The sequence below is a fragment of the Crinia signifera genome, chromosome 2 (assembly GCF_055691185.1).
Source record: "Crinia signifera chromosome 2, ASM5569118v1, whole genome shotgun sequence".
NCBI classification, from domain to species: domain Eukaryota; kingdom Metazoa; phylum Chordata; class Amphibia; order Anura; family Myobatrachidae; genus Crinia; species Crinia signifera.
This window is the reverse complement of record NC_139218.1, coordinates 232,873,963-232,895,903: the sequence shown is the minus strand read 5'-3', so window position 1 is coordinate 232,895,903 and position 21,941 is coordinate 232,873,963. Positions and strand designations below refer to the sequence as shown.

General features: G+C 44.8%; 1 protein-coding gene across 1 annotated transcript in view; it reads right to left on the bottom strand.

Annotated features, from left to right (window-relative positions):
* The window catches only part of LIMS1 (LIM zinc finger domain containing 1), a 110,411-nt gene extending 103,850 nt beyond the window's left edge, over nucleotides 1–6,561 (bottom strand). The window contains exon 1 of the mRNA XM_083174013.1: nucleotides 6,409–6,561. Within this exon, the coding sequence (XP_083030139.1) occupies nucleotides 6,409–6,437 (29 nt within the window). The 5' untranslated portion in view covers nucleotides 6,438–6,561. The remainder of the gene's footprint in view (nucleotides 1–6,408) is intronic.
* Between the last annotated feature and the right edge of the window lie 15,380 nt (nucleotides 6,562–21,941).

Below are 21,941 nucleotides of genomic sequence, written 5' to 3'. Positions count from 1 at the left end.
GAAGCGCTCAGCAGTGCGAGAGCACTTTTTAAGGAATCGGGTGATAGGTGAGTGCCACGGTTGGGGGTTGGAGCATCGAAGGGGGATAGAGGAGGGAGGGCAGGCAGAGTCCAATGCCGAAGATAGGGTGTCATTATAGAGGGAGGCAGCAAGGTTCGGGCAGGACATGAGGGCGATTGGGGCGAGAAGAGGACACAGCGTGTTTGAGAAGGCAGCAAGATCAAGTGTGTTGACGTTATGCCGTGAGACAATGCGCTTGGGAGGGGGGGTGGGAGAGGGGGAAGCAGTGAGGGAGAAGGAGATGAGGTGATGGTCAGAAAGAGGAAAAGCTGAGGTAGTGTAGTCAGTAAGGGAACAAGAGCGAGAGAAGACGAGATCGAGGGAGTGTCCTTGGATGTGGGTGGGAGAGGTAGTCCACTGAGATAGGCCAAGAGAGGAGCAGAGAGAGAGGAGTTTGGAGGTGCCAGGATCAGCGGGGTTATCAAAGGGGATGTTAAAGTCACCAAGAATGACAGATGGCAGGTCAGAGGAGAGGAAGTGTGGAAGCCAGGCGGCGAAGTTGTCAAGAAATTGGGAGATAGGGCCAGGGGGGCGGTAGATTACAGCGACACGGAGGTGGTAGGGGTAGTATAGACGGATAGAGTGAGACTCAAAGGAGGAGAAAAGGAGAGAGGGTTCAGGGTGAATGACACTGTGGGTGCATGAGGCTGAGAGGAGAAAACCCACACCGCCACCTTGGCGACCGTCAGGCCTGGGAGTGTGAGAGAAAGAGAGGCCACCGTGGGAGAGAGCAGCTGGAGAGACAGAATCAGAGGTGGAGAGCCAGGTCTCGGTGATAGCAAGGAGGTGGAATGCTCTAGAGATGAATAGGTCATGGATGGCAGGGAGTTTGTTGCAGATGGATCTGGCGTTCCATAGTGCACAGGAAAGAGGGGGGGTGGGTTGTGTATTTATGTGGATAAGGTTTTTGGGATTGCAGAAGCGAGGGGGGGTCATTGGGAGGGTGGGGGTGCGGGGGCGAGTGGTCAGGATAGGTATGGGATGGGAGGGGGGAGGAGCAGTTGGAGAAAGTGAAGTTGAGAGATTAACAGCCATGAGGAACCGAAGGTGAGAGGGTAGGTTAGTGAAAGCAGACAGAGGGATTTGGGAGGACAGACAGCGTCTGTAGTAAATTTGGTAGAAAACAGAGTGAGAGAGAAGGTAACAGGCAAGGAACTACTGTCAGAGAGGAGACCAGTGGGTAAAATCAGGTTGATTGAGTAATCCAATTAAGTATGAAACAACAACAAGTGAGAGGATGAAGGGAACAGAGAAGGTCAGAAGTGAGGCAAATGTGAGCAGGCGTGAAGAGGGAAACAGGGTGCGATAAATGTGTGGCAAAGATAAGAGAAAATAATAGTGAATGAGTAAAAATGACATACAATGTTGGAAAAATATAGATACAATAGGATAGAAAGAAGATGAATAAATTACAATAAAACAGAATATGAAAATTTAGACTGTGTTCAAACTCACCTTTTTCAGTATTCTAACTCACCTGCTTCAGTTTCCAACTCACTTAAGTAATCAAGCTTCACTTTAGTAATGCAAGCTTCCCTCTCAATGAGCACGCCTCAAGGCACTGAGATCATGGGTTTGGGTCTTGGGTTAATTGTTAATTGGCTCCCAAAAAAATTAACCCAGAATGGAGTATGTGTTTGTGTATATGTGGTAGGGAATATAGATTTTAAACTCAGCTGGAGCAGGGACTGATGTGAATGTTCAAATATTCTCTGTAAAGCGCTGCGGAATATGTTTGTTCTCAATAAATAACATAATCAATAATAAAAAAATAATTGTGTGTGAAAGATCACTCTACAGTATATGCTTCTCTTTCCATTTGCCATGAAAATTTACTTCTTTGGAATAATTTGTGGCAAATAAGTGAAACCACAACACACAATTGCAGAGACTCTAGTCTAGAGCAGTGGTTCCCAACCCTGGTCCTCAAGTACCCCCAACAGTGCACGTTTTCCAGGTCACCCAGCAGCTGCATTATTCAGGCACATTTGAAAAGATTCACAGGTGGAGCTAATTATGTCACCTGTGATTCTGTGTGGAGACCTGCAAAACATGCACTGTTGGGGGTACTTGAGGACCAGGGTTGGGAACCACTGGTCTAGAGGGATATTTAATGTTTGGTTCCAACAGTCTAAATACATGTGGATTGCCAAAATCCATGAGTATTTGATTGAAAACGGCAATGCCCTTCAGTAGCAATCCCGAGAATTTTCCGGGCTGTGCCTCAGTGCCCAGTCTGGCAAGCCCGGAAAATTCTCGGGATTGCCGCTGTTTAGACCCGGCTCCCTCTCCTCTGCCGCGCCTCCTCCTCCCACCTCCCCTCCGGCTTTTCTATTGAAGTCCCCGGCGCCAGCTTATGACAAGCCAGCTGCCAGGGACGGGGTGCAGTTACGGGCGGCGGCTGATTGACAGTTCAGCGGCGCTGCCCAGACCATGTGGGGAGCGCTCCCCCCCCACTCCCCCAAAAAAAAAAACACAACTGAAGTGGTTAAACAATTCAACACCCGTTTTGGACTATGCAGATTCTGCTTTTAAAACAAAATCAAATCTGACCATCTTCAATGTGGTTGGAAACATTTAAATAGATGTATGCGGATATTTCTGACTGTCGGAAATATCCGCATACATTCAATAACCCCATAAGGGGTAAATTTACTAAAGTTTCTAATAGTGAATAAAGGTGATGTTGCCCATTGAAACCAACCAGATTATAGCCATCATTTCTTTATTGCATCCTTGAAAATGACAGACAGAATCAAATTGGTTGCTATGGGCAAAATCCCCAGTTTTCATCACTAGAAGGTTTAGTAAATTTACCCTGAAGGTTCTCTAAGGGCAAGATGTACTAAGCCTTGAAAAGTGATAATATGGAGAGTGACAAACAATCAACCAACCAATCAGCTCCATGCTAAAGGCTTTGTTTGATAAATGACAGATAGGAGCTAATTGGCTGGTTGTTTATCACTCTCCAGTTTATCATTTTTGAAACTGATGCTGCTTTCACACTGCAAAACCTGCTTTGACCCGGGGGGGGGGACTCACGCCGACCTATAGCTTGTGACGACTTTTTGACCATGTTGACCTTCAATCTGCTTGTTACATTTACACAGTGGTTAGGGCATGGTACAGACATATGCTTGGTCACAGCTAGGATGGGAAATACAATGTATTCAGGTCATTAATAATTACAATGATACGTTTGCTATTTGGCAGGAATGTGTGATGGATGATGATGGACAGACTGTGTGGCAGAGGAGGGAGGTCTGGAATTGGGCTCCTGCATTGAACAATGATGCTACTGATACTGGAACTGGTGGTGTGGGTTTGTTGCTGCATGGTCAATCACTTTCATTGAGCACTTTGAGCAGTTTTCCATACTAGTTGTGACTGGAATTTGGCATAAGCATTTCTGAAATAGCAGGGTAAATAGATAATATTGTACTATATCTGCCTACAGTGAATTTAGTCATTAAACATGTTTAACGTCCACAATCCCCAGATGCTACTGCCAGGGGATTGCCCCAATACATTGCAGACGGTAGAAATTGATCAGTCAATTTAATCTAACCATCTGTGCTTTGACTGTAAAGCTGGGTACACATTGGACAATATTTGCCCAATTCTAAAGATTATAGCAACATATTGGGAACATCTAGTGTGTAACCATCACATGCATGTTTCCATGGGTCGCTAGCAAGACACCCCCCCATTGCTCCTGCAGAAGGGTCAATGGAGATGCCGATAGCGATGAATTGCTGTACAATGTAACATGGCTCCCTCCACCAGATGCGGCATCATCAAATATGTAAGTACTGGCTGCATGCCGGTTTCCGTCAGTGGTAATGTCGGGCTAGGTACACATTGTTAGGTGTGTTCCTAGCTTCAGACAGTTATGATAGGTAGACATCTCTCTGGTGGAAACAAAAATGTGGTAATGTATGGGAGCAAACACCAATAAACCATTTGCTCCCAAAATGCTTTAAAATGGACAAAAAAAAACTAAGGTATAGATCAGGGGTTCCCAATCTTTTTTGATTCACGGCACCCTAGAGAATCTGAATTGTTTTCACGGCACCCCTAGGTCCCAAAAAAATGAATTAGATTGGGTTTATATGCGATTCTTAGCGTCAGTTATGTGGTGAAAAGGGCAGGATTTGCTTTTGTTTGTACACATTCTATGACTGGCAGCCACCAGTACTGGTTTTGCTCATAAATAATTAACCATTAATAATTTGAGTTGGTCCTGGACCACCAAGGCGCGGCACCCCTGCAAGTGACCCGAGGCACCCCAGGGAGCCACGGCACACAGTTTGGGAACCACTGGTATAGATAATATCAAACAGATTTAAATAATTTGTCTGAACAACTCTAAAGGGGCATACTCATGGGCCGATTTCAGACCCATTTATAAGTGATCTGACTAGAATGCTTAGCGAAGGATCACAGATCGGTCCATGTGTATGCCCTGCAGCGATGGCGTTGAGCGGTCCCGCGCATTGCTATCGCCTGCAGGGAAAGCCAGTGTCAAAGTAAAAGCCCTGCTCAGCACACAGCATCATGGGTGCACCGCGATGTGTGAAGCACTTTCCTCAGCAAAAGAGCCGGGTCTCCCCGTGTGTACGGGGCTTTATGGAGCAAATGGTTTTATTGTCATTTGCTCCCATACATTACCAGATTTTTGTTCCCATCAGGTTGGACGGATACCCAGCTTTAGGGTGGTTTGAGGACCAAGATTTAAATCCAATGCATTAGATGACAAGCTATACTTATAGTTCAAAGGACAGACCCAGCATACCCATTCATCTGACTCAGACCAGACCTCATGCCACATTGTAAATTCACTTTGCAATAAGCTTTAGGAAATGTTATGCTTCAGAGTTAAACCACACCAAGTTACTAATAGACCAACAGTTTACATACAGTGTAGATTGTAACATCCTTTTTGATAATATGTTACTAAATCACAGATAAACAAAGCATTGTCATTAACATAAGTCTCAACAAGTATTGCACAGCGTGACCCATCTTTGTACCCGGTACCACTTTAACACAAGATTAAACATTCTCTACAGGAATACTATGAACTTCTGCCAAGACTGTCATCTTAATGTTGCTAAAGGCCATGATAAATGAGTTCACCACAAGCTACACGAACAAAGGATAGCCTAAAAAAAAAAAAATGTATAACAATGGATGCAAAGCAAATATGAACCACAGTAAAATATCTAACTTTGGACTATATATATTAAGTGTTGTTTTATCTAGGAAGTGTATTTTAGAAAGCAAATTCCACACTTCCCAAGAACAGATGGTCAGACTGCACAGAGGTCACACGACAGAGGAGGGTAAACCATAACATCACCCTGCCATTTGCTTTAATCAACCATATGGTCTTCCAATCATTACTCAATTCCTCGGGGTGATACAACACACATTGCACAACAGAGTAAAGGAATTGGAGGCATTCCACACATTCATTGTATCTTCCTGTTTGGGATATTTTCCTATTCCTTGTATGGACAAGTGATCTCACAGGAATATTAAATGTGGAGGAAAAACTGGAACTAACATCTACCTGGCTCTATAGCCTAACATGGGCATTTTATTGTGAAGGAAAGAAAGGGTAATGTCACTGCACAGGATTGTACACTACAATGTCATACTGTAGCTCTCTGCCAGTGTGTGCTGGGTGTGGTTTTAGCCTACAACAATTCTCTATACCCATACCAAGGAGGATCCTTGAAGACAAGGGGCTCAGTCATCCCCTTGTCAGTGTCAGGAGAGTCACACAACTTGTATACATGATGTAACTCAGGAATATTTATCAATGGGATGCACAGTGTAAGAAGAATACAATATACAACATGGTTTCCTGTATGCTTACTACAGTAATACAACACATGTGGAGGCAGCTGTCCCCATCAGCCCATAGAGCAACAAGTAATGTGAGCAGCAGTGGACGGGGGGACACCAACAGAGAGTTAGGATGGGAGCAGGGAGGAACACTGAGCGCCCAGCGCGGGGACACACAGCCGAGATCCGCGCCCTCCAGGAGGGGGAGATGCCGGGGGCACTGGGGCCCGGCGCACATGACACATGCCAGCTATCCCACACACCGCCTGCTGTAGCCCGAGGCACACATGAGTCACAGGATACAAAGTCCCAGCAGGGTGCACATGCCCGGGGGCAGAGCTGGGGGGAGAGGGATCTGACGGGGTAAGACGCGCTTTGTAAAACATCCCATAGGAGGAAAAGGGGGCACTGTGCCCCGGGCTGGCAGGGAGCGGACACCACCGGCAGAGACCGGCAACCGGTGACAGATATCAGGAGGTATTCGGGCACTCTTACCTGTTCGTCATTCCCGCTACGGCCAGCATGGGTGCCGGCTGCTGCTGGGGTCTTTCTGTGTGATGGGAGCACGGCTCAGCGGCGGCCGGGACAGAGGGGAGGGAGCGGGATGGGCAGCAGCAGCAGAGTCCCGGGAGCGCGCAGTCTCTCCGCCCACTCCCGCCTATGCCCCGCCCTCCCCAGCCTGCCAATCACTCGCGGAGGAGGGGTTGCCATGGGGACAGGAGGAGGAAGGATGTAGGACACGCCCATTTTTGTTAATGCTCACTGTTATTATAACCAGAGTCAGCGACATCCGGGCATTCCGCTGCAGCCTGTCAGCGTCTGGTGGTTTCCTGCCCCTAGTGGTGATGTCATGTCAGCCATTTCCGCGCTCATCGGTAACCCCTGGAATGCTGGACAAGTACAGGCACCCTGTCACTATATCTGGCCACAATGTGTGTCACCTAAGGGCTAAAACGGGACATATTCTAATCTATTCTGCGGCGGAATCCGCCTAGCATATATTATCGTAACCTGTGGGGTTCCCAGCAAAACAGAGTCACCACTAGTACTATACAGAAGTGATTCATATTCTCTATAGTATTTCCCAGACATCATTATCATTAGAAGCAAGAAGGAATGCTGACCCCTTCTGTAACCTATTACAGAGATTCTACATCACCTTGGATAATACTTGCCTACTCTCCTGCACTGTATGGGTGATGCTTACATTTTAGGGAGTGCCCTAGAGCTTAGACAGTATGCGGTCGATAGGTCGACCCTCAATAGGTTCACCACTATTAGTTGACTGCCCATTGGTCAACACCTTTAAAAGGTTGACGTGGCTCAGGTTGACAGGGACAAAAGGTTGGCACTAGCAATATGTCGACATAGAAAAGGCCGATATGAAAAAAAGGTGACATGAGTTTTTCACTTTTTTTTCCAGAACGGGTGTTTTTCATATTTGGACATAAAGGGAGAGTATAATAGTGTTCCGAGCATAGCGATGCACCGAGCACGGCGCTTTGTGAGCCATGCGAGGGGGCGGCGGTACACTGATAAGGTGTCCATGACGACATAAATCGACAGACACAAAACATGAAAAACTCATGTCTACCTTTTTTCTATGTCAACATATTGCTTGTGTCAACCTTTTGTCCCTGTTGACCCTTTTAAGGTGTCGACCTATGGCCTGCTAAACAATAGTGGTCGACTTTAATTGGGTGGACCCTATAATCCATACCCCCACCCAGACCCACATTAGAGCAACGCCAGCTGCCTGCATCATGCCCTAGTGCAATGGGCAGGGACTCGGGAGGAGGTGATTATATAATTTTACTAGATACTGTATTGACTAAGCCAATAAAATGTAGTCTTTAAGGACGCTTATGGATTACACAGGTTCTGTGTCAGAATAAAACCAGGGGAAATGTAGGCTTAAAATCAATCAGTCACAGAACCTGTGTAATTCTTAATGCTGGGTACACACCATAACGACCAGGATCGTGAGTTGATCGGTGTCCCCTCCGGTCGCTTTGGAGATTTTACCTGCTGCACTAAAGATTCGCCATCTACATTAGATAGGGTACAGATCGTGAGCAAATTGTGTGCATGTGTAGATGACGATTGTGTGTAGATGACGAATCTTTAGTGCAGCAGGAAAAATTTCCAAAGCGACCAAACGACCGGAGGGACGCGCATCAGATTGGAATTGCATTGAAAACATGACCAATTATGCTCTTTTTTACATACAATCGGTCAAAATCGCATAGAAATTGGGGGAATTGTGCCGAAATCGTTCTAGCGTGTACCCAGCATAAGTGACCTGGATTATGCGGCAAGCCTAGTAAACTGCAGCTACTGCTTTGCCTTGTATTGAGGCGAAGAAAGAACAAACATTGCTGAAACGGATCATTATTAGCATTATTTATTTATATGGTGCCACAAGTGCTCTGCAGCTCCCAATTTCAGACTACAACAACAAATAAGCGAAACAGGAAACCGTGACTTAAGCCCCGTACACACAGGGCGACTTCAGCCAATATAGCCAAGGAAAAGGTCGCTGAGTGACCATATCCCCATCATACAGGGCACTGGTCACAGGAGCATTGCGACCAGCGGCTTTCCCCAGCAAAGTGTCTTGTTTTCATCAGCGACCAGCAATGGAACACTCAACGATTTGGTCGCTGAGCGACATTTAGTCAAAATCGATCAGCTACCAAATCGCTCTGTGTGTACAGAGCTTAATAATTGAATACAATAGGGGACAAGTACCAGGGTATATAAACATAGCTGCATCAGCAGAAGACACTGAAATAAGTACCAAGGTGGCAGAAAAACACAGGATTTGGTTCCATCCAAGATGGTTTATGTAAGAGAAGGTCCCTGCTCATGAGAGCTTACATTCTAAAGGGGTGCCAGCTCCAGGAAATGCTGGGGGATCTCAGCTGCTATGGGAGTGCTTGGGAAGCCCTCAGCATGAGAAAAAAATGGGAAAATGGATCTTCGGCTTGGTATTCAACTCAGTTCAACACCCCTTGCAGCTAATACATGCCCCTAATTTTGGGAGTATGACCAAAGTGTGCACATTTGTCCTGAGCTGAACTTTTGAAAAGTAGGTAGGTATGCCATTGGGATACACTGTTCAAATAAATAATATTAACTAAATACTCCCCAAATACATCACTTCATTAATAAAAAAAAACAACAAAAAAACTTTAATTCATAGACAATGGAAAAACTAATTGTAAATCAAGGGAAAGTTAATGTATGTAGCACTATCATTATAGAACCAAATGCAAATACAGGAAGAACATACACATTTGTTACTCAAGGAAATTGTTTCTAATTGTAATCCACTGAATATTACAAAATAAATCATTATTGAAAAAAAAAAAAAATTCCAATGTTATGTATTTGAATAATAGGCACTTCGGCTTTCTGGATGTTTTATGAAGATGTCTACTATGTTTTACTTATATGTTTGGTGCTGTTAATTTTCTTTGTACAGTATACTACAGTGTTTAATCAAAAAAAGTATTTAAAAAATCCTTAGCTTTTTCATTGTTAAGGTGCCCATACACGCTCCGATCCCGGCGTGCGTTCTGGGCTAAAATAGCATCCATCGCATCATATTGCATGCCTTGTTCATGCGTTGTGCATGCAATGCGATGCGATGAAAAGCAAGTACAAAAAGTATGTGCAGCACATACTTTTTGTACTGTGCAATGAGGTGCTGCGGGAGCGCGCACCTCAAAGCACAGATCGCACCGCCAGGGTTCGGTGCGTGTATGGGCACCTATAGATTATTCTGTCTAATCAACAGAATTGTTTACATTTTGCAACTATATTTTCCTCTGTTTGTTAAAACTGTCTGTTATACAACCTATCTAGTACAGGTTGAGTATCCCTTATCCAAAATGCTCGGGACCAGGAGAATTTTGGATAACGGATTATTCCGTATTTCGGAATATTTTAATATTTCAATGATGTATTTTGAAGTATCTTGCATTTATGCTGTATAAACACATAATATACACACAAATATGTTTTATTACCACATAAAATACACACAAATATATTTTAATTGTTCAAAAAACAAGGTTTCAAAACGTGAAACAAAATGTGTGTACTATCTCAGCACTGAATTTGAATGCCAAGCAATCATTGTCTTGCACATATATAGTGCCAGTTACATATCATGTCCCCAGTGATGCTGTTACAAATGTCCCCAGTGAGTTTTTAGCAAAAAAAAAAAAAATTCACTTTCTGGAATGTCCGTATTTCGGAATAATTCGGATAACGGATATCCGGATACGGGATACTCGACCTGTACCTTTTAAAATACTGATATGAGCAATATAAAGCTATTAACCATACTGCACCAGCATATATCTCTTTACTTATCACAAAATATCTCACATCTCAACCAGCTCTGCACAAGATCTGCGTCTCTCTTCTGCACAGATCACTAGCTCCCATTCACTATTACAGGACTTTCATTGTGCTGCTCCCACCCTATGGAATGCCATTCCACACACAATAAGACTCTCCACTAGCCTCCAAACTTTCAAGCGTTCCCTGAAAACTCACCTCTTCAGGCAAGCCTATCATATTTAAGTTCCATACGCATAACCCTCTGAGGTACTTTGTATTATATAGCTTCCCCTCTGGACCTACAAGCTATGCTATTACTGGTGACTGTCCTTGTGTTTCCCTCCTATGTCCCTATAGATTGTAAGCTTGCAGCAGGGCTCTCCTTCCTCCAAGTCTGTCTGTTGTTACCCAGTTTGTTTTATCACTGACCACTATTGTAAAGCGCAACGGAATCTGCTGCACTATATAAGAAACTGTAAATAAAAAAATAACTCTTGTTAGTACATATGCTCACACTGTACTTCTGTAGGGATGGACGCCTTTTTAACAGGTGCCAAGATTTGAGTACAATTGTGAAGGCCCCATCCCCGCAATTATGACGGTGCAGGAGAGGCATACATGTAGATGGTAGCATGCATGCACCAAAATAGGTAGAATGGTTCATAAACATGCCGCAGTAAAATGCTCTTTCTTCATTACCATTCTAATGGTGCCAGGCTTTCATTACTTGCATTACCATTGTAGGGTTCCAGGCGTTAGGCTTGTGGCACGTAATTGGTATGCATGATAAGCAGATACTAGGCCCATTGGTAAATAGAACAGGCACTAGGCCTGTGAGTATAAGTAGCCTACCCCCCAATGGTACAGCTCTCCCACAGGGGTATGGAATTATGTGTGGTGTGGTGGTGGGGGCACTATCACATCACTGAGCAGCTGGTGAACAGATGCAGTGCACAAAATGGTCAGGCTCTGAGTGCATTTAACTTCAATATAACAATGTGTTGGGTATAGATGCTAGTGCAGGAACTTGCCGGGAATTGCGGCCCTTTGATGTTGATTGACGGGCTGCAAGTTTAAATGTTTTGATGAAAACGTACAAAGTTCCCATGTTTTTATTTGCTAGACATTATTGTTAGTGTCAGTAGCAAAAGTCATAAAATTTTATATAAATATATAGCATTAATACTGCCGGGCAGCTGGTACCATGTGCAGGGACGTTCCGACAGTCAAAATCCCGGTTTGAATACAGGTGATTTATAATTATTATTATTATTTTTTTTATAACAGTGAAAATCTCCCACATTGTCATTATGTGCTATTATGTGTAGAATTTTGTGGGGGAAAAAAAATATTTAATCCATTTTGGCATAAGGCTGTAACAACAAAATGTGGAAAAAGTGAAGTGCTGTGAATAATTTCTGGATGCACCGTATACATATATATATATAAACATACATACAGGTAAAGTAACAAGATCTGTCACATATGTAGGTAGACCCCTGCTTTCCCTCATGGCCATTAGGTTGTCCCAGTGTGGTCAGATTTCTACATGTAAAGGGCACATCAGCAGCTGAATGTCACAATCGTAATCTTAAGGGGACCGCTACATCAGAACTCTTCCTTCTTCAGCCATCTGTGGTGGCGCCAAGCCATTTGTCTGGGCATATCTGTATGCTACACACATGCGTAGCCCACCACACCACCAACAAAGGATGAGAGAAGGCAAAAGGGTTAACCCCTGTTTTATACCTAGTTTTATTAAATCTTATATATTGACTATATATTCGTGGAGACCTATATCCTATCGGGATCGCTCCACTGACATATACACATGCAATGTCTCAGCACTAGAGGATCACTGCTCAGAGATGCAACTAGATGAAGGGTGGTAGTGGTGAACTGCAGTCATAGCTTAATAGCAGAATGGCTTTCCTGCACTTATCCTCTTTGCTGTTATCTGACTGATACAATTACTGCTGCATAGAGGTAGGTGGCAGTGGCAAACGCAGGATTTTCAGAAGGGGGTTTCCAGAGGGGCGGAGCAAAGCACAGAGATGGACACTTAGGTGACCCAGTATATGCCGGGTCACTTAAAGTATTATAGATAGACCAAATGTATATAAATAATAATAATAAAAAATAAATTTATATATATATATATACCTCCACTTTCTTCCCGGCACTCTAGGCTTCTTCAGAAAATCAATGGCGCGGTGCCTTCCATATAGACGGTAGGTCCAAATATACAATAGCAGGACGGCGGCACTCGCTAATTTAAATAACTGAGACCACTCAGTAACTTTTATGAACGTTTTCGGTTTTACTAAACCTTCGTCAGATATACAGAAAATAGAAAACTCACCAAATATATAGTGTCTTACCCCATCTCGTGCCTTTCCCGTGAATGCCTTGCCTCCTCCCTCCTCCGTCCTGACCTTCCGGTTTCAGGTGCAGGGGGTGGGGATTGGTGCCGGCGTGTATGGTTGCTATGGACGCCTGTAGGTTGCTACGTTACTCTCCGTTGCGTGTGGACGCTATCACTGAGAAAGGACACGTTCCGGGTGTACACTGATTATACGTACAAATTTCATAGTTCACACAATTAAAATGACATTCAGAGGAAACAATTCAATGGTAATTGTTCATTTAAACCAGCAGGTGCTACTGTATTCAGTCTCAGGATCCAATATGCTTCTCGTCGGAGTAACTTCAAATTTCTGTCTCCTCCCCTCCTGTCTTTCGGTACATGATCTATCATGATGTACCTGAGTGTTGACAGACTGTGTCGACATTGGAGGAAGTGTTTGGCTACGGGCTGTTCTGCACCCTTGCCTTCCAGTGCAATCTTGATAGAGCTTCGGTGTTGTGTCATTCGTACTTTGAAGCTACAGATAGTTTTGCCTATGTAATATTTACTACACGGGCAGATTATGCAATATACTACATAGCTACTGTGGCAACTGAGACTGTGTCGTATAGGGATCTTGTATCCATCATGTGGATGCTTGATGTGATCAGCTGTTATTAGATGGGTGCAAGTAATGCATCCCGTACATTTGTAATTCCCCATTTTTCTGCGTAAAAAGTGTGTCTCTTCATTTTTTTGAAAATCTGAAATGTCCGTTTTGACTATCTGATCCTTTATATTTTTTCCCCTCGTATAACAAGGTAACAATTTTCTGTTCTTAAACCCCTTGAGATCCGGATCTGTTTGCATAATAGGCCAGATTTGTTTGGCCATTTTAGTGATCCTTTTGGACTCCGTAGAATAATTATTCACCCAGACAATCTGGTCTCTGTCCGTTTTTTTCTCCTTGGGGGTTCCTGTGTCTCTTATATCCTCTGTATGATTAAGAGCTTTAATCATAGCTTGTTGCAACAGTTTGTTACTGTATCCCCGCTGTAGGAATTTTTTGGACATTTGTTGCATTTCAGCTATTTTCTGTTCTTGATTGTTACAGATGCGTTGAACTCTCAGAAATTGAGAGTATGGGAGGCCTTTTAGCAGAGGTTCCGGATGATGACTAGATGCAAGTAGTAAATTATTACAGTCTGTAGGTTTCGTGTACACCGATGTTGTTATTTTATTATTTTCAACTGTTAACTTGACATCCAAGAAGTGTATTTCCTTGTTTTGTATGTCATATGTGAATTTAATATGTTCATCGCGAGTATGTTCATCGCAAGTAACAAACTGTTGCAACAAGCTATGATTAAAGCTCTTAATCATACAGAGGATATAAGAGACACAGGAACCCCCAAGGAGAAAAAAACGGACAGAGACCAGATTGTCTGGGTGAATAATTATTCTACGGAGTCCAAAAGGATCACTAAAATGGCCAAACAAATCTGGCCTATTATGCAAACAGATCCGGATCTCAAGGGGTTTAAGAACAGAAAATTGTTACCTTGTTATACGAGGGGAAAAAATATAAAGGATCAGATAGTCAAAACGGACATTTCAGATTTTCAAAAAAATGAAGAGACACACTTTTTACGCAGAAAAATGGGGAATTACAAATGTACGGGATGCATTACTTGCACCCATCTAATAACAGCTGATCACATCAAGCATCCACATGATGGATACAAGATCCCTATACGACACAGTCTCAGTTGCCACAGTAGCTATGTAGTATATTGCATAATCTGCCCGTGTAGTAAATATTACATAGGCAAAACTATCTGTAGCTTCAAAGTACGAATGACACAACACCGAAGCTCTATCAAGATTGCACTGGAAGGCAAGGGTGCAGAACAGCCCGTAGCCAAACACTTCCTCCAATGTCGACACAGTCTGTCAACACTCAGGTACATCATGATAGATCATGTACCGAAAGACAGGAGGGGAGGAGACAGAAATTTGAAGTTACTCCGACGAGAAGCATATTGGATCCTGAGACTGAATACAGTAGCACCTGCTGGTTTAAATGAACAATTACCATTGAATTGTTTCCTCTGAATGTCATTTTAATTGTGTGAACTATGAAATTTGTACGTATAATCAGTGTACACCCGGAACGTGTCCTTTCTCAGTGATAGCGTCCACACGCAACGGAGAGTAACGTAGCAACCTACAGGCGTCCATAGCAACCATACACGCCGGCACCAATCCCCACCCCCTGCACCTGAAACCGGAAGGTCAGGACGGAGGAGGGAGGAGGCAAGGCATTCACGGGAAAGGCACGAGATGGGGTAAGACACTATATATTTGGTGAGTTTTCTATTTTCTGTATATCTGACGAAGGTTTAGTAAAACCGAAAACGTTCATAAAAGTTACTGAGTGGTCTCAGTTATTTAAATTAGCGAGTGCCGCCGTCCTGCTATTGTATATATATATATATATATATATATATATATACACATATACATACATATATATATATATACATACAGGGGCATTAACATGAGTGTAGGTCCCTGGGCATAGCAATGTAATGGGGCCCCTACCGATCCTCCAGTGGTAGGGGTGGGGGAAGGTTTGATGTCCCACGGGTGGTAGGGGGTAGTATATCAACCGCTCAGCATGTAGGGCCTGGATCAGTAATTTCCACTAATTACCCCTTTACTGCACAGATGGTGGGAGATGGGGTGGGAGAAGGGGGCATTGGGCTGAATGAAGGGGCCCTGATACATAACTTCCAGGGTGGTAGAGGATGTTTAATATGCAGAGGAGGGGTGTATAGTGGAGTGGGCTTATTATTCATCATTTTCTGGTGGGAGGACAGCTTGCTTGTCTGCAGATATCATCAATTCCCGTAAATAGATTTCTTAGATTTTAATGGAATTAAAAACTAGAGAATTCCACCTACCAAATGGTACTGGGGACTAGGAGATCAGTGTTCAGGAGGCAGACCAATCCACAAAAGAGTATATAAAACTACATACCAGGTGTGTGGAGCTGGAGCAGTAACCAGCTGCTGGAAGGCTGATTTCTCTGGTTCTGGGAAGAGTAGAGACAAGCTACTAGTGTCTATCAAAGGGGGAGAGTCCCAGCTTTTGGAATATACCCTCAGAAAAACTCTAAATCAGACAGAACCTGAAATATCTGACTGGGAAGAGCAATTAACAGGCTTGGATGGGGACCACTGATTTGAAGTCAGATATCTCTGGTTCCCAAGCGCCGATTTTTAAAATTCTTGTACCCATGGAAAGAGGGGACCCTCAGCTTTCAGGCTAGGGCCCTTAGACTCCTAGAGGGGTTTCTGGGTACTCAAAACCCCCCCCTGCGTGCGCTACTGGGTGGATCTGATGCCACACTGATCACAGCAGCAATTTCCTTTCAAAATGAACAGGTACTTTTGGTTTGGTTTGAGCAGCATATATATATATATATATATATATATATATATATATATATATATATATATATACAGGGCTATTTCTTGCCTATACAGGCAAAATATTTCTTAGATGGACAAAACCATGTGCACTGCAGGTGAGGCAGGTGTAAAACCCCACCCAAATCTAATTATCTCTGCACAAGTAACATCTGCCTCACCTGCAGTGCACATGGTTTTGTCCATCTAAGAAATATTTTGTCAGAAAGAGTGAACTAGAATAAGGGCAACAGTTCCTGCTGGAGCCTGCACAAAAATAGCCCTGTATATATATATATATATATATCAGGGTTGCCGACTTTTACAGTCTCCTCTCCGGGAGAACCCCGGACAGGAGACTGTCAGCATCACTTTTGGGGGCGGGGCCTGATGGAGACATCATCAGTCCCTGCCCCAGGGCCGGCGCCACCACTAGGCAGCTCTAGGCATCTGCCTAGGGCCCCGGCACCTGGAGGGCGGCAGTTCGCCCCTCACACCCAGCGAGCTGTGGAAAAAACTTGCTGGATCGGTCAGGGGTGCGCGCGGCGGCGCAGGAAGCGCTAGTTATTTTCTATTCACTGCAGGGACCCCGCCGGCCGCAGCCAGCTTTATACACATGACGGCGCCGCAGGTACCACTGCCGCACGGACACCCTTGACCGCAGGTACCACTGCCGCACGGACACCCCTGACCGCTCCTGCACTGCAGGGACACCCCTGGCAGGGATGCCGCCCGCCCGCCCCCCCGGCACCGGGGCGCCCGACCCCAACTTGCCTGGGGCGCTCCGGTGCCTTGCACCGGCCCTGCCCTGCCCCCAGTGATGCAAATCCTGCAATTTGCGGGTCTCCGATGAGGGGGTGGAGCTAAATATGCCTGGTTTGCATATTTAGCCACGCCCCCTTTCGCCGAACTGCCGCAAATTGTGTCAATTTCACACTTCTGCCCGCAGGTAAATGAGGGGGGGAAGGGGACCGTCGGAATCTGGGAGGGTTGCCCACCTTTCCGGGGGGGCCGGGAGGGGGACCGGATTTTCGGGATCCTCCCGGCCATTCAGGGAGGGTTGGCAACCCTGATAGATATATATATATATATATATACATTTGTCGGAATGGCTCTGACAAACCCTATTCAATGAGCAGACAAATATGACTGTTGCACTCTCTCCCTCTCCTTTGCAGGCATTATTGCAGTAGCAATTTCACATATATACAATGTGATCACGATACAAAATAAATCGCTAAGTAGCATGGAACATCTGTTTTACATCCATCCCTGAATCAGGTCCAAATCCTGATGCTCAAGTACTGTAGAATCCATGAAGAGTAAATGAGAGCTACTTAGCTGGCTGAACCTCTGGGTTTGCGCCCAAAGTCTTTTTTTTTTTTTTGCTATTTCTACGCTGTAGCTCTACCTTTTTATCATTGCTTGTTTGTTTTGTCCATTTTCCCCTCCACATTGGTATTTCCTTTTTCTCTCTTATGCTGCTCAGATCTTCTTCTCAAGAGCTCAAGATGACATAAAAAAGTGACAACACTAATGTGTATGATTGTACAGTACAGGATCAATGTACATTGAAAAGTATACAAGTTGATAACAGGTTGATTTTGTTTTTCATGTATTATTAAAAAACATGTTTTTACATTCATACCTCCCAACTGTCACTTTTTTGGGACTGCCCCTCATCCCACCTGTGTTTGGCAGTGTCCCACGGTGGGGAGAGCAGAGCAGCTTCTAGACAGAGGGGGCTGGGGGCATGGCTAGTAGCTCACAGAGTGCTGACTATGCCCCCACAGCAGCAAAAATGGGGGCGTGGCCTCAAGGGAGTGACTCATTTAATTGGCCACGCACCCCAGCAGGTGCGGTATTCCCAGGTTCCACTTTCACAAAGTTGGAAGGAATGTATATGTTACAATAATTTCACTCATTTTTAGATTTCATAGTTCCTTTACCCTAACAGGGCTCAAAGAACTTTACATTGCTGCAGAGGGTGTGTCAGCCATCTTGGGAGTACTCAGTTGCTACCCTACAATATTATGTAATCACATCAGTCCCTGCTTGATAAGTGAAGAACATACAGGGGCGTCATCTTTCATAAGTGAGTAATGCTTTCCCTAATATTAAGTAAATCCTGAGTTGGGGCTGTTGAATAACAGGCTCTCTCTCTCTCTCTCTTCCAGGCGGTGTGTGGGAGCAGCCTGTCTGCAAGTATTTTATAACATGCTGCTATTTAAACCACAAAGTAAGTCAAAATTAGACATTTGTGATATCAAATGCAATTACAAACAAGAAAAGCACTCAGTTGTATTCTTTATATTGCTATTCACGGTGCGCTGCAAAAATAAAAATATTAGTATATCTGGTACTCTTTACCTGGAACGGCGCCCATCGCGACCATCGAATGCACTAAAAATCGGGTGCGATGCGATGGCCGCGATTTCCCATAGGGACCAATGTTAAAAATCAGATTGGACTCGATTTTAGTGTTCAATGCCTCAATGCCCGCGATTTTTACATAGGAAACAATGTTAAATGGGCCACAGAGGCCAAATAGTCACCGTGAAGTCTGAAATGGCCCCCACAATTGTTAACGCCACCCCACGATCAACGTCAACCTGAAGCGTGGCGAGCGCAGCGAGCCCGCGAGGGGCGGCGGTACGCGTCCTCCGACCTTTTCATACCCCCACCATCCACGTCGGCGTGGAGTTGAGAATAGAATAGTGTGGCGAGCGCAGCGAGCCACCGAGCCCGAAGCGTGGCGAGCCCCGCGGGGGGGCGCCGATACCTTCACAGTTATACGCGTCCCCTCGCGGGCTTCACAGGTGTCCGTGGCGACGCGGACACCTGTGAAGCCCGCGAAGGGACGCGTTTACCTGTGAAGGTATCCGCGTCCCCTCGCGGGGCTCGGTGGCTCGCCACACTATTCTATTCTCAACTCCACGCCGACGTGGATAGTGGGGGTATGAAAAGGTCGGAGGACGCGTACCGTCGCCGCTCGCCACGCTTCGGGTTGACGTTGATCGTGGGGTGGCGTTAACAATTGTGGGGGCCATTTCAGAGTTCAAGGGCACTATTAGGGCTCTGTGGCCCATTTAACATTGTTTCCTATGGCCAAATCGCGGGCATTGAGGCATTTAACAGTAAAATTGCGTCCAATCACCGTTTTAACATTGATCCCTATGGGAAAATCGCGGGCATCGCGTTGCACCCGTTTTTTATGTACCCGCGATTTTTTACCCCCGACGCCCGCGATTCCAATCGCGGGCGCCGTTCTAGGTAAAGAGTACCGTATATCTTACTTGTAAGAACAGTAAATTCTCTGTATCACTCATTTGCAAAAGTGCCTCATTCACATATCAGATGGCTTAACCCTTTGAGCAGGGCTGCCATGAGGAATTTTGGGGCCCGGGACTCATTTCCAGTCCAGGCCCCCTACCCCCCTCCTCACTTGACTTACCGTGACCTGGCTCCTGCTCCCCCATCTCCTCTTCAGCTGAGCTGCAGCCCAGAGGTCCCGGATCACAGGCTTCTTCAACTCAGGATGCCTGAGGCCAATTAAAATGCAGCACCGGCTGGTGAGCCAATCAGAGCTCGCTTACTGGCAGACGCTCGGATTGGCTGCCGATATGTGAGCTCTGATTGGCTCAAAATCCGGTGCAGCATTTTAATTGGCCGCCAGCATCCTGGGTTGAATAACCCTGTACTCTGGGACCTGCTTTGTTCAGTGTACTGAGCACAGTGGAGGCAGTCAGGAGGATTGCAGTGGGCAAAATGAGCTGCCCGGGCGGGCCCTTCCAGAGTCCAGGGCCCGGGACAGCTATACCTACAGCACCCCCCTATTGACGGCCCTGCCTTTGAGTGCCAAAGTTGCTGTAAGCGATCCTCAAATTATCCTCTAAAATTGCCAGAACCGCACACAGCGACTGTTATTTTGCTATAAATAAATACAAATTAGAGATGTGCAGGTTCGGATTTACTCGGATTTACCCGGAAGTCAAAACTGTATCTTATTGGCTATCCGCTGTGTCACATGATTTGGAGTCAAAATATGTGACAGCCGATAGCCAATGACTACATCTGGGTAAATCCGAGTAAATCCGAACGTGCACATCTCTAATACAAATACAGCCAAGCCAATTAACGGAAGTTTAGTTAAATATTGCACACAAAAAAGGAACAGTCGCTGTGAGCGGCGATATTATGGGGATCTCTCACAGCAACGTTCGCACTCAAAGGGTTTAATAAAAAGATTTTTACACCTATTTTGACAAATTCCCGTGGCACTCAACGGCTTAAACTTCATTGCGGATCTTTTCAAACCTACCACGATTACATACTTGCGTACTCTCCCGAAACGGGCTGGAGGCTCCCTAAAATCAGGTGGTGTTCCTGGCTGCTTGGAAGAAAGGGCAAGCTTCCTGGAATCAACCACCATTATGATCTGCCCCCAGCCTGTTCACTAAATATAAACAAAGGAAACAACTTACATTACAATAAAACTGTATTATACCCATACACTGTTTAGATCCAGAGACCAACTACCCATGTACGTACAGGGCTCAGGTCAGAATCTATTCTGATATTTAGGTCTAAGGGATTTGCAGCACTTGATAGCTCAAATGGACCAACTATGGTGGAAAGCTCAGACACTTCCATAGAAAAGATTAGCCTTTGTTTGGCTAAGATAAGGAATTTGAAGTATTTGAATATTCCTGTTCTACAGTCTGTAACTTTGCAAATGATTGAACTGCTGAGCTCCAATCTCAATCTTCACTGATTCAGGAGCAGGCTAGGTGGGCCAAGTAATAATAACCATAATAATAATAATTTTATTTACATAGTAGTTCTTATCTGCAGTCATATTCTCAGTTTCTATGTTCCTTTATAACAGCATACCATTTACACAGATTTTAATTCATGTACAGCGGCAGATTTATTATTCAGGGGGTTGCCAATCTGTCAATCATTGGCTTTGACCAACAGTTTTAAAACAGTAATAGGAATGAATGCTAAACAGCCAACTTATGGTTTGTTATAAACATTTGGATCTGATTCTGAGCCGCATTTATTTGGTACAGCACATGAGTTAAAATCTTGTATGGGAGTTCTATTGAAGATGATCAGATTCTACTTCTTATTTATGTAGCACCTTCTAGAAGATAATATATAGAATCTGATTATTTGCTACAGGCAACATCCCATCTTCAATAGAACTGCCATAGTAAATGTTCCCCACCGTTTGTACAGACCGAGCTGCATTAATGAGACCCACAATATATCAGAAATGTACTGGAATGGTGCGTGAGTGAGTCTTGGTTGTGGCTGTTCAGATAGGGTCCATCTTATGGGCGTTTAGCTGGCATGTCTCGGTACTGGCTGCATTAAGAGAAGCTTGCTCATCATAGGCCAAATTCAGACCCAAATTTGCAGTCCGGGGTGTAGTGTGAATGAACAAGGCCGATGCGCGATAAAACCAAGCTTCTTTATTAACTGGTCATTTGCAAAGTGATTGACAAGTGGCCAGTATTTGTAGGTGGCACCAGGTTGTTTAATGGGAGAGTCATGGAAAAACAAAGGCGTGTCTATTCATTGTCAGGGAGAGCCTCGGACGTCAGCTCCAGCCTCGATCTGCCTGTTTCATCGCAGCCGCCAAGTAAGTCCAGGGCTACTCTGACACTGCACCCAGTGGGAAAATGGTGAAAGCGCTGGGAATGGATTTGCCAATTTTTGCCAGGCTGGAATATTATCGCAGCCCATTCACAGCCTTGCACAGGGGCATGTTTACACTCTGGCAGACGGCAGCTCTTATCACAGGGCTCTGCTTTTTACTAGCCCTGCGATCAGGTTTGAGTTAGGCC